Source organism: Hemitrygon akajei, chromosome 14, assembly GCF_048418815.1.
Source record: "Hemitrygon akajei chromosome 14, sHemAka1.3, whole genome shotgun sequence".
NCBI lineage: Eukaryota > Metazoa > Chordata > Chondrichthyes > Myliobatiformes > Dasyatidae > Hemitrygon > Hemitrygon akajei.
The window spans coordinates 43,254,172-43,270,897 of record NC_133137.1 but is presented as its reverse complement, the minus strand read 5'-3'; the positions used below and the strand labels follow the sequence as shown (position 1 = coordinate 43,270,897).

Here is a 16,726-nt window from a genome sequence, read left to right as displayed (position 1 = left end):
TAATTGTTATATGGTTATATGGTATATCTGAGGGAGCACGTCACCCAGACTAGATGAACTGCATGCTAGGGTTCTGAAAGAGGTAGCGATACAGATGCAGCATTAGAAATTATCTTTCAGAAGTTATTAGACTCTGGCATGGTGCCAGGACTAAAAAATTGCAAATGTCACTCCACTCTTTAAGAAAGGAGGAAGGCAGCAGAAAGGAAATTATAGACCAGTTAGCCTGACCTCAGTGGTTGGGAAGATGTTGGAGTCGATTGTTAAGGATGAGGTTATGGAGTATTTGGTTACACAGGACGAAATAATACAAAGTCAGCATGGTTTCCTTCAGGGAAAATCCTGCCTGACGAACCTGTTGGAATACTTTGAAGAGATTATATGGGATAGATATGGGGATGCAGTGGATGTTGCATATCTGGATTTTCAGAAGACCTTTGACAAGGTGCCACACATGAGGCTGCTTACCAAGTGCCCATGGTATTACAGGAAAGTTACTAACGTGGTTAGAGCATTAGCTGATTGATAGGAGGCAATAAGTGGGAATAAAAGGATCCTTTTCTGGTTGGCTGCCAGTGACTAGTGATATTCCACAGGGGTCGGTTTTGGGACTTCATTTTATGCTGTATATAAACGATTTTGATGATGAAATAGATGGCTTTATTTTTGCAGATGATACGAAGATTGGTGGAGGGGCAGGCAGTGTGCAAAAAAGTGGCAAATGAAATACAATGTTGGAAAATGCATGGTCATGCACTCTGATGGTAGAAATAAATGTGCAGACTATTTTCTAAACAGGGATAAAATCCAAAATTCTGAGATGCAGAGGGATTTGGGACTTGCAGGTTGCGTCAGTGGTGAGGAAGGCAAATGTAATGTCAGCATTCATTTCAAGAGGTCTAGAATACAAGAGCAAAGATGTGATGCTGAGGCTTTATAAGGCACTGGTGAGGCCTCACCCTGAGTATTGTTAACAGTTTTGGGCTCCTCATCTAAGAAAAGATGTACTGGCATTGGAGAGGGTTCAGAGGAGGTTCACAAGCATAATTCCAGGAATGAAAGGGCTATGATATGAGGAACTTTTGATGGCTCTGGGCCTGTACTCACTGGAATTTAGAAGGTTGACTGGGGATCTCATTGAAACCTTTTGAATGTTGAAAAGTCTAGACAGAGTAGATGTGGAAAGGATGTTTCCCATGGTGCAGGAGTCTAGGACAAGAGGGCACAGCCTCAGAATTGAACGTGTCCATTTAAAACAAAGATGCGGAGAAATTTCTATAGCCAGTGGGTGGTGAATTTATGGGAATTGTTACCACAGGCAGCTGTGGAGGCCAGGTTGTTGGGTATAACTTAAGGCAGAGATTGACAGGTTCTTGATTGGCCACAGCATCAAAAGTTAAGGGGAGAAAGCCTGGGAGTGGGGTTGAGGAGGGGGAAAAGAAAGGATCAGCCATGATTGAATGGCAGAACAGATTTGATGGTACAAATAGCCTAATTCTGCTCCTATGTCTTATGGTCTAATACATTTGCAAGCTTCATGGCTAAAGGAAGGTCCAGCGACATTACTCCCATAACCCACCAGGACCTCCCAGGAAACCAAAGGCTTTAAGATCTGGAGAGAATGGCTGCAAAGCTAAAATTTAAAGGAACTGATGGAAGGGCACTGGCAGGAGTGGAGCCTGCAGCTTAATTTGACTCAACACAGGAAACCTCACCTGGCTCGGACACAAAAATGATTAACCTTTTTGATTCTGTGGGTCGTGGTGCATGGCCATTCTTAATTGGTGGAGTAATTTGTCTGGTTAATTCCAATATCTCATCTTACAAATCTAGATGAGACTACAATCAGGAGCACCAGGCACATTGAAAAGGCTGAGTATTTGCATGTGTAAAATGCCTCACCTGGAAGGGATGTTTAGGTCCCTGGATGGTGGGGAAGGAAGAGGTGTGTTACACCTCCTGTGGGTAGAGGGGAAGTGTCTGTGGATGGACAGGAAAGGTACAAAGTACAACTGGGAGTCACAGAGCAGGGAGGGGAGGATGTGTCTGACAGTGGGATCACACTTTAGCTGCGAAGATTTTGTGTTGAATGCAAAGGGTGGAGGGTGGAGGGACAATTGGTGAGGACAGGGGAACACTACCCCTGTCATATCTGGAGAGGGGATTGGGGAAAGAGCTAAAGTACAGGAAATAGAGGAGATGCAGGTGAGGGCTCTATCAATAACAGTAGTGGGGTGAGGGAACAACAGTACCTGAAAGAGGACATCTTGGCTGTCTTGGAGTGGAAGACCTCATCTCAGCAACAAATGCAGTGGAAATAGAGGAACTGAGAAAAGTGAATGATGTCCCTGCAAGTGACTGCATGTAGTCACTGCAGCTGTAGGAGTCAGAGGGTTTGAAATAATGTGGCTGGATAATCTGGCTCCTGAGCTGGAAACACACATGAAGAAAGATGAAGAGGTATCAGAGATTGTCCAATTGAAATTGAGGGCAGGGTGCAAGATGGTAGCAAAGTCAATAAAGTTGAGTTCAGTACATGTGCAAAAAGTGGCTTTAATGCAGTCACTGACATAGCGAAGGAAGAGTTGGGGAGTTGTGCCCTGGTGGATTTGGATTCTTTTGGGTTTCTTGCTTTGCATTTGCCTGTAAGCAGACAAATCTCTTACTTTCTTTTTCAATCTTTTTATTAATATCAACATGATAAGATTAGTACATAAGATAATGGGATTACAAACTTACAAAATTAAAATGAACATAAAAGGATACACAAGCAATAAGTACATTATAGTTAAGTTTTCCCAAATCATGAATGATACAAATGTCATATAAACGAGAAAAAAAACTAAGTAATTCATGGTGAAAAAAAACAGAAAAGAGAAAAAGAAAAAAAATATTAATACCCTAAGAAAAACTAAACTAACAAACTAACCACTAACTATTAAGAAAAAAAGGAAAGAAAAAGGGCTGTTTATAGTATCTATTAAAAAAATTAGAAAATCATCAGTGTCCCCAACTCCGATCCTCTCAACATATATATACCGTAGATTTCGCACTACAGAGCGCACCTGATTAAAAGCCGCTGGCTCTAATTTTAGAAAGAAAATCAATTTTGTACTTGTACAGGCCGCACCGGATTTTAGGCCGCAGGTGTCCCACGTTGTAATATGAGATATTTACACAGAAAGATATTACACATGAGGATTTTTTAACTTTTAATTAAATCCATATGGTAACAAACAAATACATATTGCAAATGCTTTTTTTCGAACCGTGCCTGTAATACGGCTACTTTTAAATATACATACGTATCGGTAACACACAAATTACGTTGCATATATATTCCAATATCTCCTAGCGACTGGTAAAAATATATATACTGCAGCATACCAGGAAAAGTTATTGATCGCCTTTAACTTAAAAGCAGCGTTTTGGCTCCGCCGCTCCCCCCCCCACCTTCCCGTTTATCGCAAACCGGTATTTCCCACAAGACGCGGCGAAACCGGATGTAACGTCTAGCATTCCGGGCTGTAGTACAGAAAACATACTAACAAATGAATTACTAAGTGAAAATATTATAAACTAAATAACTGCCATAAAGGCAGCACAATGCTTTTCTTCGAGTGTTTTCCATGTTGATGAGGGTGAGTACAAATGACTGATTTACAATAATTTAATTGTGAAAGTGCGCTTGATTTATCGTACAATTTCATTGGACCTCTGTGAACTACTCATCAATTTTATTGGTCTACTGTTACGAGGCAAAATGTTTTTGGCGGCATGAAAAAAAATCATGTATTAGCCGCACCGTAGTAAAGGCCGCAGTGTTCAAAGCTGATCAAAATGTGGGAAAAAAGTAGCGGCTTAAACTCCGGAATCTACGGTGTATATATATATATAAATAATCAAAAACAGAAAAACAAATAGAATTGGAACAGGGTCAAATTACATCATGTGAAAATATTGAATAAATGGCCTCCAAATCTTTTCAAATTTAGTAGAAGGGTCATATACGACCCTTCTAATTTTCTCCAAATTTAGACATAGCATAGTTTGTGAAAACCAATGAAATACGGTAGGGGGATTAATTTCTTTCCAATTCAATAAAATAGATCTTCTAGCCATTAATGTAAGAAATGCAATCATCCGACAAGCAGAAGAAGATAAATGGATTGACCCCATCATTGGTAAATCAAAGATTGCAGTAATAGGATGAGGTTGTAAATCAATGTTCAATACCGTGGAAATAATATCGGAAATGTCTTTCCAATATTTTTTCAAAAGCAGACATGGATATGAGTTAAAGAAGCTATCTCAGAAAGACATCTGTCACATATAGGATTTATATGGGAATAAAAACGAGCCAATTTATCCTTGGACATATGAGCCCTGTGCACAACTTTAAACGGTATCAATGAATGTTTAGCACATATAGAGGATAAATTAACTAATTGAAGAATTTTATCCCAATTCTCAATAGGGATAGTAAAGTTAAGTTCTCTTTCCCAATCATTTTTAATCTTATAAAAGGCCTCTGAACGTATTTTCATAATTATATTGTAAACATTTGATATTACACCTTTCTGAAAAGGATTTAGTTCTAACAATTTCTCCAAAATACCCGAAGCATCAAGATTTGGAAAGGTAGGAAGTACAGTGTTTATGAAACTCCTAATCTGTAAATATCTAAAAAAAAAGAGATCTGGGCAAATTATATTTATTAGATAATTGTTCAAAAGACATAAAATAATTATCCAAAAATAGATCAGAAAATTGTAGTATTCCTTTAGTCTTCCAAGCTGAATAAGCTTGGTCCATAATAGAAGGATGAAAAAAGAAATTGGATACAACAGGAATAGTTAAAACAAACTGATTCAACCCAAAAAATTTCCGAAATTGAAACCACATACGTAAAGTGTGTTTGACTATCGGATTGTCAATTCGTTTATGCAATTTAGAAAGAGCAAAGGGAAGAGAAGTCCCTAAAATAGAACCCAATGAAAATCCTTGTACAGATTTAGTTTCCAGATTTACCCAATGAGGGCTAGGAGATAAATCCCAATCCCTTAACCAACATTTCAAATATCGAATATTAAATGCCCAATAATAAAATCTAAAATTAGGCAATGCCAATCCACCTTCCTCCCTTGCCTTCTGTAAATATCTTTTACCTAATCTAGGATTTTTGTTCTGCCATATATATGAGGAAATTTTTGAATCAACATTGTCAAAAAAGGATTTCGGAATAAAAATTGGTACAGCTTGAAATATATATAAGAACTTGGGTAAAATAATCATCTTAATAGCATTAATCCGACCTATCAGAGATAAAGATACTGGTGACCATTTAGTGAACAAACATTTAATCTGATCAATTGAGGGTAAAAAATTAACCTTGAATAACTCCTTATGACTTTTTGTAATTTTAATCCCCAAGTATATTAAAAAGTCATTAACTAATTTAAAAGGTAAATTTCCATAAATTGGAACCTGTCTATTTAAGGGGAACAATTCACTCTTATTAGGATTCAATTTATACCCAGAAAAATTACTAAACTGAGCCAACAATGATATAACTGCAGGAATGGACTTCTCAGGATCAGAAATATATAATAACAAGTCAACTGCGTATAATGATAACTTATGTATATCCATCCCGTGAGTAATGCCAAAAATGTTAGGTGATTCTCTAATAGCAATTGCCAAAGGTTCTATAGCAATATCAAATAATAATGGACTAAGAGGACAACCTTGCCTGGTACCCCGAAATAAACGAAAAAAGGGAGATCTTTGATTGTTAGTAAAAACCGAGGCTACTGGAGTACGATATATCAATTTAATCCAGGATATAAATGTCGGACTAAAATTAAACTTCTCAAGCACAGTAAATAAATATGGCCATTTAAATGCTTTCTCCGCATCTAATGAAATGACACATTCTAAGGTGCTGCGTGAAGGAGTATAAACAATATTCAATAATCTCCTAATATTGAAAAAAGAATAGCGATTTTTAATAAAACCAGTTTGATCCTCCGAGATAATTTGAGGTAATACCTTCTCCAGCCTGGTCGCCAGTAACTTGGAAAAGATCTTGGAATCTACATTCAATAAGGATATTGGTCTATAGGATGCACAATCAGTAGGGTCTTTATCTTTTTTCAATATTAAAGAAATGGAAGCTCTATAAAAAGATTGTGGCAATTTACCTAGTCTAATTGCTTCTTCAAAAACCTTGCATAACCAAGGAGAAAGAGTAGAGGAAAAACACTTTAAAAATTCCACTGTATACCCATCTGGACCTGGTGCTTTCCCAGAATTCATAGAGGAAATAACACCTTTAATTTCTGCATCCGTAAGCAGACAAATCTCAAGGTTGTATAATTTATACACTCTTTGATAATAAATGTACTTTGAAACCTTTGAACATGAACTGCTTCATGTAGGCAACAGAACGGCAGGCATAACTGGGGCCCGTGTGATTTGGAGAAAATGAAAAGAATCAAAAAAAGCTAAAATGGTTATATGGGGTTTGCTACAGTACAGATAAATAAAAGCATCTTCCAAATAAATCTTAGGGCAGCACAGTATGCAATTGAAAATGTAATGCTATTGCAGAGCCAGCAATCTGGGTTCGATTCCACCACTATACATTCTCCCTGTGAATGCATAAGTTTCTCAAAGATGTAGGAAGGACATTCTTGCTATTGAGGGAGTGCAGCGTAGGTTTTCGAGGTTAATTCCCGGGATGGCGGAACTGTCATATGTTGAAAGATTAGAGCGACTGGGCTTGTATACACTGGAATTTAGAAGGATGAGAGGGGATCTGATTGAAACATGTAAGATTATTAAGGGATTGGACATGCTAGAGGCAGGATACATGTTCCCAATGTTGGGGGAGTCCACAACCAGAGGCCACAGTTTAAGAATAAGGGGTAGGCCATTTAGAATGGAGTTGAGGAAAAACTTTCTCACCCAGAGAGTTGTGGATCTATGGAATGCTCTGCCTCAGAAGGCAGTGGAGGCCAGTTCTCTGGATGCTTTCAAGAAAGAGTGAGATAGAGCTCTTAAAGATAGCAGAGTCAAGGGATATGGCGGGGAAGGCAGGAACGGGGTACTGATTGTGGCTGATCAGCCATGATCACATTGAACGGCAGTGCTGGCTCAAAGGGCCGAATGGCCTACTCCTGCACCTATTGTCTATGTACAGGTTAGTGGGTTAATTGGTCACAAGACTGCATTGGTCAGTGTGAGCACTGTTACCATGCTGTATCACAAAATAAATAAAAATAACTGCAATGCAAATATTCCAGTATTCAATGGGTAAATCCTCATGCAAATCCTACAATGTAAGAAATGGCTAGATTTCAACATTACCCGTAAGATCTCTTTCCCTGAACTGTATCATTGGGAATATCATGGTGTCAGCAACTTGTTTAGCTAGTTCCGTATGAAGAGAATTGAGCTGCAAAGAAAAAGAATTTTATTAGTCACACTTATTACCAATCAATGATGAACTGACTATCCTAATGATATATACAGTACATATCACAGAGCCTACAGCACAGAAAATGGCACTTGGCCCAAATCCTCATGGCCTGCTGAATAAGGTCACCCAAAGCAAAAGCCATGGATGAATCAGGAGATTCGCAGTCTATTGAGAGCTAGATCTGAGCATTTACAACCAGTGATCCAGAACTATACAAGTCCAGGTACAACCTGCGGAAGGTTAGTTTAAGAGCCAATAAACAATTCTGATAGAAATTGCAGATGGAATCAGAAGCACTTTAGCTCTGGCAGGGTTTGCATGTCATGACTTCCTACAAGGCAAGACACACACAAGGAAGGCAATACAGCACAGTACAGGCCCTTTGGCCCACAATATTGTGCCGACCCTTAAACCCTGCCTCCCATATAACCCTTCACCTTAAATTCCCCCGTATACCTGTCTAGTAGTCTCTTAAATTTCACTAATGCACTGACTCAAGCAGTGCATTCCATGCACCAACTACTCTCTGAGTAAAAAACCTTCCTCTAATATCCCTATTGAACTTTCCACCCCTTACCTTAAAGCCATGTCCTCTTGTATTGAGCAGTGGTGCCCTGGGGAAGAGGCGCTGGCTGTCCACTCTGTCTATTCCTCTTAATATCATGTCTCCTCTCATCCTCCTTCTCTCCAGAGAGTAAAGCCCTAGCTCCCTTAATCTCAGATCATAATGCATACTCTCTAAACCAGGCAGCATCCTGGTAAATCTCCTCTGTACCCTTTCCAATGCTTCCACATCCTTCCTATAGTGAGGCAACCAGAACTGGACACAGTACTCCAAGTCCTTCATAATGCTGTTTCCTTTGCGGATGCAGCGTGTAGTGTAAATGTCCGTGATGGCGGGAAGAGAGACCCCGATGATCTTCTCAGCTGACCTCACTATCCGCTGCAGGGTCTGCGATCCGAGATGGTGCAATTTCCAAACCAGGCAGTGATGCAGCTGCTCAGGATGCACTCAATACAACCCCTGTAGAATGTGATGAGGATGCGGGGTGGGAGATGGACTTTCCTCAGCCTTCGCAAAAAATAGAGACACTGCTGGGCTTTCTTTGCTATGGAGCTGGTGTTGAGGGACCAGGTGAGATTCTCCGTCAGGTGAACACCAAGAAATTTGGTGCTCTTTAAGATCTCTACCGAGAAGCCGTCGATGTTCAGCGGGGAGTGGTTGCTCTGTGCCCTCCCGAAGTCAACTCCTGAAGTCAACAAACATCTCTTTTGTTTTGTTCACATTAAGAGACAGGTTGCTGGCTCTGCACTAGTCCATTAGCCGCTGCACCTCCTCTCTGTAAGCTGACTCATCGTTCTTGCTGATGAGGCCCACCACGGTCGTGTCATCGGCAAACTTGATGACTAGAAATTGAGACTAGCTGGGTAGGCACCACGGTATATAGAATTGAGAATTTATTTAAATTCCACGTCCATCCCACAACGTGAGGGAGTAAAACTCTTTGCATTTTAACTCAGTGACATTGTACAGACATGTGAAATTATGTCTAATGGCTTGTAGAAAGAAGCTGCCCCATAGCCTGTTGGTCCTGGCATGGTCGGAATGGATGGGATTGGGCTGAAGGCCATTTATCTGTGATACACTGCTCTACGATTCGATGACTTGGGAACAGCCTTATAAATCTCTTCTACAGCATTCTAGCAAGAGTCACCACAGCTCTATGCTCCAAGGTAATTATAGAAAAGTGCAAGGGTAGTCAGCAAATTAAAGCCCTGAAGTGGGGGGAAGGTTGATTTCAAGATTATTAAACACAGCTAGCCAAATATAGAGTAGGAACAGCTTTTGATCTTCAGCTGAGGTGGGAATCTTTTAAAAGTGAAATTGCGAGAATTCAAGGCCAACATATTCCCACAAGCGTAAATGGTAAAAATTACACATCCAGAGAATTCTAGATGTCATGGGACATCGTGAGTTTGATAAAAAACATTTATTAAGTCTACCAAGAGCAAGAGGGTGGTCAAGGAAAGTGGGGATGGGGGGGGGGGGGGGGGCTGGAATCCATTGGTATCTAAAGGGAAATCTGTGCTCGAAGCCACAGGGACTTAGCAAGGTTTTAAGTGAATACTTCTCTTACATTTTCACTAGAAGGAAGACAATATTCTGGAGATTCTGGGGAGGAGCTGTTGATATTCTAGAGAATATTATCATTAAAAAATGTGTTAGAAAGGTGGATAAATCCCAGGGCTGAAAGAGATCCATCCCAAGGTACTATGAGAAGCAAAATTAAAGATATCTAGGATCCCAGTGAAGTGCCAGAAAATTGGAGGACAGCAAATCTGGTTTCTCAGGAAGGGAAGCAGGAATATCACAATTAATTTCAGCCCAGGGTCTTATTTTGTGGTGACAAATCTCTTGGAATATAATTCAATGGGACAGGATTAATTTACTCTGATCAGAGATAGCATGGCTTTATTGTGTTGGGAAGTCCTTGTGTTGCCTTTAAGGCATTTGTTTAGTTTATTATATTTTTGCTTTAGTAATTCATTTGTAATCATTTTCTAGTTAAAGTTAAGGTTGTTTAAAGTAAATTCGTTGTCTGTGATATATCGCGGCATGCGATGATGTCACACCCGGTTTCTCCGCGTCTTGTGGGAAAATACCGGTTTGGAGAAACGGGAAGGAGGGGGCTTATGTGTGTGCAGGATCAGCGCGAGAAAAGTTTTCTTTCTACGCACTAGAAACATCAGAGAAGCAACGCCGTAAGTTCATGAGATAATCGATATGTTGAATTAAAGATGTTAACGCTGATTCTGTTAAAAGTAATGACGGTTGATAAGTTTATGTTTTTTGTTATTTAAAGAGTTGCGTATAGTTTGAGTTGATGTATTTAAAGCCAGTCGATGGCGTAGGTAGATTCTGACTGTATGTTGCACTTTAATGTAATATAGTTGTTGTAGTTTTACTTTTGCAAGTATTTATGATGTAAATGTGATGTCAAGAAGGAAACAAATACTGTATATATTTTGTATTGTTTTATCAACAGTTTTCACCATACGTTAATGTGGAAGAGTGAACAGTAAACGGTTAATCTTACTGGGACCGCCTCATTGACTGGTTTAAGCTTGGTGTTTAGTTCAGAGTTCTTTTACACCTGTGCGAGAACACTACAGTCCTATTTTATTCCAGATTTTTGAAGATCTAACTCAGTATACTGATAAGGGAGGTAAGGATGATGTAATCCACATAAAGTAAGACAAGATTCCATATGGAAGACTAGTCCAAAGATTTTGGACCCAATGGATCCAGGGCAAGTTGACAAACTGAATCCAAAACTGGCTTGGTAATGGGAGATAAAGAATGACAGTGGATGGGTATTTTTGGGATTAGGAATGCAGTGACCAGTGGTGTACCACCAGGACAGGTACCAGCACCTTAATGTTTGCTATATAACTTAGTTATCAATGTAAGAGGTATGATCAGTAATTTTGCAGATAATGATAGTTTCACTCAAGAAGACACTGATCAGATGGTGAATTGGGCAAAGCAATGGCAGATAGAATTTAATCTTTCTAAGCGATACATTTGGGAGGTCAAAGATAGAATATAGACTAGGTAGATAGGGCAGCAGACTTAACACTGTCCTCCATTAGCTAGGGCATAGACATAACAGAAGGGAAGCTATGGTGCAACTTTATAAAATTATGCACTGTTTTAACTGCCATTGTGCAGGAAGAACATGAACGTATTGGAAAGAGTGCATAGGAGTTCACCAAATGTTGCCTCATTTATGAGAAGGGTTTGTTTATCTTGTAGTGGAGTAAGCTGAGAAAGACCAAATACAAGTGTACAAAATTATGAAGGGCGTAGATAAGGTGGTCAGCAGTAAACATGTCTCCGCAGAAATATCTACAACAGGGCATAGGTTTAACATAAGGATTGAGGTCTACAGGGGACACAAGTTTAAAAACTGGTTGGAACCTGGAACATACTGACCGAGTGGGAGGCAGAGGCACCTAACATTGCAACATTTACAAAATATCTAGTCATGCACTTGAATCACCAGAAGCATGTGGACCAAGTACTGGTAAATGGGGTTAGTACAGATGGGTACAGGTGGCCCCTGTTTTTCGAACGTTCGCTTTACAACAGCTCGCTGTTACAAAAAACCTACATTAGTACCTGTTTTCACTAACTAAAGTGGATTTTCGCTTTTACAAAAAAAAGACGCCCGCTTTAAAAGTGTGTTTACCCCGAGAAAGACTACCATGAAGCCTTGTGCGGGCAGTTGTGTGCGCATGCATGTACGTGCTTACGCATGTTATGTACATATGCGTGTACGTGCGTAGGCATGTACGTGCACGTGTGTATGTCCCGATTTCCCCCCCCCCCCAAATCGAATTTGGCTTGCTGTCTTCCCAATTTTGATAAGTGAAACTACGCCGTACATACAATATTTTTACTTTATATAGGTTGTATACTTATCATATCATTCCTGCTTTTACCATATGTTAGTGTTATTGTAGGTTTTATGTGTTATTTGGTTTGATTTGGTAGGTTATTTTCTGGAGACACCAGAAACAATCACTGACATTACCACCATCAGCAAAGAGCAAAAGCAAAAGGACCAGTGACACAAACGTAGGTCAGACAATGAGTAAATGGTTCAGTTTTAAACAGAGTCATATCCAGTGTGTACAATACATACCTGTAGCTCAAGAGTGGTGAGGAATATATTTCCTTTACCATAAAGAACTAGCAACCAATCTAACTTGCACCCACTCACCACCTCAACACCAGAGTTGCATTGTGCACCCTATGCAAAAATGTTAGAAACCTTTGAAAATTCCCCCCAAGTCAGGACGTTGCAGTAGGTGAGCAAGATAAACAAGACTACAAGAACATGATCCATGATGACTATCATCATCAATCTCTAATTTCCTTTTCCCAAACCTTGTACATTTTTTGCAAGTTTCAAATCATTATTTGAATTTCTATTAGAGATTCAAAACTATTTTTCAATGTTATCAGAGGTAAAATTGTGCCCTTACAAACACATTATAATTAGACTACAAGACCATGACAAAAGGGCAGAAATACATCGAGTTTGCTCAGCCAAAAGGGGTGTCCATGTATTCTGAAGCTGTGCCTCCTGGTTCTAGACTCTCTCCTAGTATAGGAAACATCCTCTCCACATCCACTCTATCTCAGCCTTTCAATATTCAGTAGGTTTCAATGAGATCCCTCCCCCCATTCTGCAGTATGTAGTGAGACTGAGAAAGGGTAAGCAGATGATATGACAAAATTGCAGTCAGTGGGATGAGTTGAAGTGTAACACAGGGACAAAATCAAAAAGGGTGACGAATATAGGATTGAAGGTGTTATATTTGAATGCACCACTAGATGGAATAAGGTAGATGATCTTGTAGCACAGCCAGATTGGCAGGTATGATGTTGTGGGCATCACTGAGTTGTGCCTGAGACAAAACCTTAACATCCAAGGATACACATTGTATTGAAAGGACAGGCAGGTAGGCAGACAGAATGGGGTGGCTCTGTTGGCAAAAAATGAAACTGAATCCTTAGAAAGCGGAGATACAGAATCTGTTGATGTAAAATCCTTGTGGGATGAGTTAAGAAAGTTATTTACAGGCTCACAAACAGCAGCCAGGATGTGGGATATAAATTGCAAAGTGAAACCAGGAAAGGCATGTAATAAGCATAATGTTATGATTTCATAGAGGATTTCAATATGCAAGGAATTTGGGAAAATCAGGTTGGAGCTGGATCTCAAGGGAGGGAATTTGTAGATGCCTACAAGATGGCTTTTTAGAGCAGTTTGTGGTTGAGCCCACTAGGAAAAAAGCACTTCTGGACTGGGTGTTGTGTAATGAATCAGATTTGATAAAGGAACCCTGTATCATAATATGACAGAATTCACTCTGCAGTTTGAGAGGGACACAATAAATTCTAACCACAAAATACACTGCAGATGCTGTGGTCAAATCAACACATACAAAAGTTAGATGAACGCAGCAGGTCGGGCAGCATCCGTTGAAATGAGTAGTCAACGGATGCTGCCCGACCTGCTGAGTTCATCCAGCTTTTGTACGTGATGGCAATAAATTCTGATGTATTAATACAGTAAAGTAAAGGGAACTACAGAGACATGAGAGATAATTGATCTCTTAGAGAATCAGGGTGGTCAGCTATGTGTGGAGCCGAGGGAGATGGGAGAGATTTTGAACGATTTCTTCTCTTCGGTATTCACTAAGGAGAAGGATATTGAATGGTGTAAGGTGTGGGAAACAAGTAAGGAAGTTATGGAACCTATGACAATTAAAGAGGTGGAAGTACTGGCGCTTTTAAGAAATTTAAAAGTGGATAAATCTCCGGGTCCTGACCGGATATTCCCCAGGACCTTGAGGGAAGTTTGTGTAGAGATAGCAGGAGCTCTGACGGAGATCTTTCAGATGTCATTAGAAACGGGGATTGTGCCGGAGGATTGGCGTATTGCTCATGTGGTTCCATTGTTTAAAAAGGGTTCCATTGTTTGAAAAAGGGTTCTAGAAGTAAGCCTGGCAATTATAGACCTGTCAGTTTGACATCAGTGGTGGGTAAATTAATGGAAAGTATTCTTAGAGATAGTATTTATAATTATCTGGATAGACAGGATCTGATTAGGAGTAGCCAGCATGGATTTGTGCGTGGAAGGTCATGTTTGACAAACCTTATTGAATTTTTTGAAGTAGTTACGAGGAATGTTGACGAGGGTAAGGCAGTGGATGTAGTCTATATGGACTTCAGCAAGGCCTTTGACAAAGTTCCACATGGAAGGTTAGTTAAGAAGGTTCAGTCGTTAGGTATTAATGCTGGAGTAATAAAATGGATTCAACAGTGGCTAGATGGCAGATGCCAGAGAGTAGTGGTGGATAATTGTTTATCGGGATGGAGGCCAGTGACTAGCGGGGTGCCTCAGGGATCTGTTTTGGGCCCAATGTTGTTTGTAATATACATAAATGATCTGGATGATGGGGTGGTAAATTGGATTAGTAAGTATGCTGATGATACTAAGGTAGGAGGTGTTGTGGATAATGAGGTGGGTTTTCAAAGCTTGCAGGGAGATTTATGCCGGTTAGAAGAATGGGCTGAACGTTGGCAGATGGAGTTTAATGCTGAGAAGTGTGAGGTTCTACATTTTGGCAGGAATAATCCAAATAGAACATACAGGGTAAATGGTAGGGCATTGAGGAATGCAGTGGAACAGAGAGATCTAGGAATAACCGTGCATAGTTCCCTGAAGGTGGAGTCTCATGTAGATAGGGTGGTGAAGAAGGCTTTTGGAACGCTGGCCTTTATAAATCAGAGCATTGAGTACAGAAGTTGGGATGTAATGTTAAAATTGTACAAGGCATTGGTAAGGCCAAATTTGGAATATTGTGTACAGTTCTGGTCACCGAATTATAGGAAAGATATCAATAAATTAGAGAGAGTGCAGAGACGATTTACTATGATGTTACCTGGGTTTCAGCACTTAAGTTACAGAGAAAGGTTGAACAAGTTAGGTCTCTATTCATTGGAGCGTAGAAGGTTGAGGGGGGATTTGATCGAGGTATTTAAAATGTTGAGAGGGATAGATAGAGTTGACGTGAATAGACTGTTTCCATTGAGAGTAGGGGAGATTCAAACGAGAGGACATGATTTGAGAGTTAGGGGGCAAAAGTTTAAGGGAAACATGAGGGGGTATTTCTTTACTCAGAGAGTGATAGCTGTGTGGAATGAGCTTCCTGTAGTAGTAGAGGCCAGTTCAGTTGTGTCATTTAAGGTAAAATTGGATAGGTATATGGACAGGAAAGGAGTGGAGGGTTATGGGCTGAGTGCGGGTAGGTGGGACTAGGTGAGATTAAGAGTTCGGCACGGACTAGGAGGGCCGGAATGGCCTGTTTCCGTGCTGTGATTGTTATATGGTTATTTATATGGTTATATAATGGTGGCCAAAGTTGATTGGAAGGGGGTCACTATCAGGGATGATAGTAGAAAAGCAAAGGCTGGAGTTTCCAGGGACAATTCAGAAGGTGCAAGATTCCAAAGATGAAGATGTATTCTAAAGGAAGGATGAGGCAACCATGGCTGCCAAGGGAAGTCAAGGACAGCATAAAAGCAAACGAGATGGCGTACAATATAGCAAAAATTACTGGGAAGTTAGAAGGTTGCAAAGCTTTAAAAGAAATCAATAGATGGCAACTAAAAAAAACATAAGGAGAGAAAAGGTAAAATATGAACATAAAATGTTCATCATGTAACAAAGTCAGTATAATTTCCATAAGGAAAAACCTTGCCTAACAAATCTGTCGGAATTTTGCCAAAACATTTGCAAATGGATTGCCAGGATCAGAGAACAACTCAACCATCAGCCACCCAAGTTACACACTTTAGTGATTTCCAATAGATTCTGGAATGGTTCTGGACAAATGGAAAATTACAAATGTCACTGCAATCTTCAGGAAGGGGGAGAAGCAAAAGAAAATAAATTATTGGCTAGTTACCCTGAGTCCAAAGGTTGGGAAGATGTTGTAGTCCATCATTAAGGATGAGGTATTGGAGTACTTGGAGGTGCATTATAAAGTAAGCTAGGGTCAGCATGGTTTCCTTAAGGGGAAGCCTTGCCTGACAAATCTGCTGGAATTCTTTGAGGAAATAACAGGTAGGATAGACAAAAGAGAGTCAACAGATGTTGTTTACTTGGATTTTCAGAAGGCCTTTGATAAGGTGCCACAAATGAGGCAGATTAACAAGGTATTACAGGAAAGATACTAGCATGGATAAAAGATGAGCCGATTGCCAGCAGGCCTAGTGTTGGAATAAACAGGATCATTTCTGGTTGGCTACCGGTCACTAGTGGTGTTTCACAGGGGCCCGCGACTGCTTCTTTTCATGTTATATGTCAATGATCTGGATGGTAGAATTGATGGCTTTGTGGTCAAGTCTGCAGACTAAAGGTAGCTGGAGAAACAGGTAGTGTTGAGGAGGCAGAGAATCTGCAGAAGGGCTTGGACAGATTTGGAGAACGGCAATGAAGTGGCAGATGAAATATAGTGCAGGGAAGTTTATGGTCATGCACTTTAATAGAAGGAATAAAGGTGTAGATTATTTTCTAAGAATAGAGAAAATTCAAAAATCAGAGTTGCAGAGGGACTTGGGAATCCTCATGCAAAATTCTCTATAGGTTAACTTGCAGGTTG

At 40.0% G+C, this 16,726-nt stretch overlaps 1 protein-coding gene across 3 annotated transcripts in view; it reads right to left on the bottom strand.

Moving 5' to 3' along the window:
• The window catches only part of appl2 (adaptor protein, phosphotyrosine interaction, PH domain and leucine zipper containing 2), a 121,471-nt gene that overhangs the window by 89,075 nt on the left and 15,670 nt on the right, over positions 1-16,726 (bottom strand). For all 3 annotated transcript variants that reach the window (XM_073065930.1, XM_073065931.1, XM_073065932.1), the window contains exon 5: positions 7,372-7,459. In XM_073065930.1, coding sequence (XP_072922031.1) covers positions 7,372-7,459 — 88 coding nt within the window. The remainder of the gene's footprint in view (positions 1-7,371; positions 7,460-16,726) is intronic.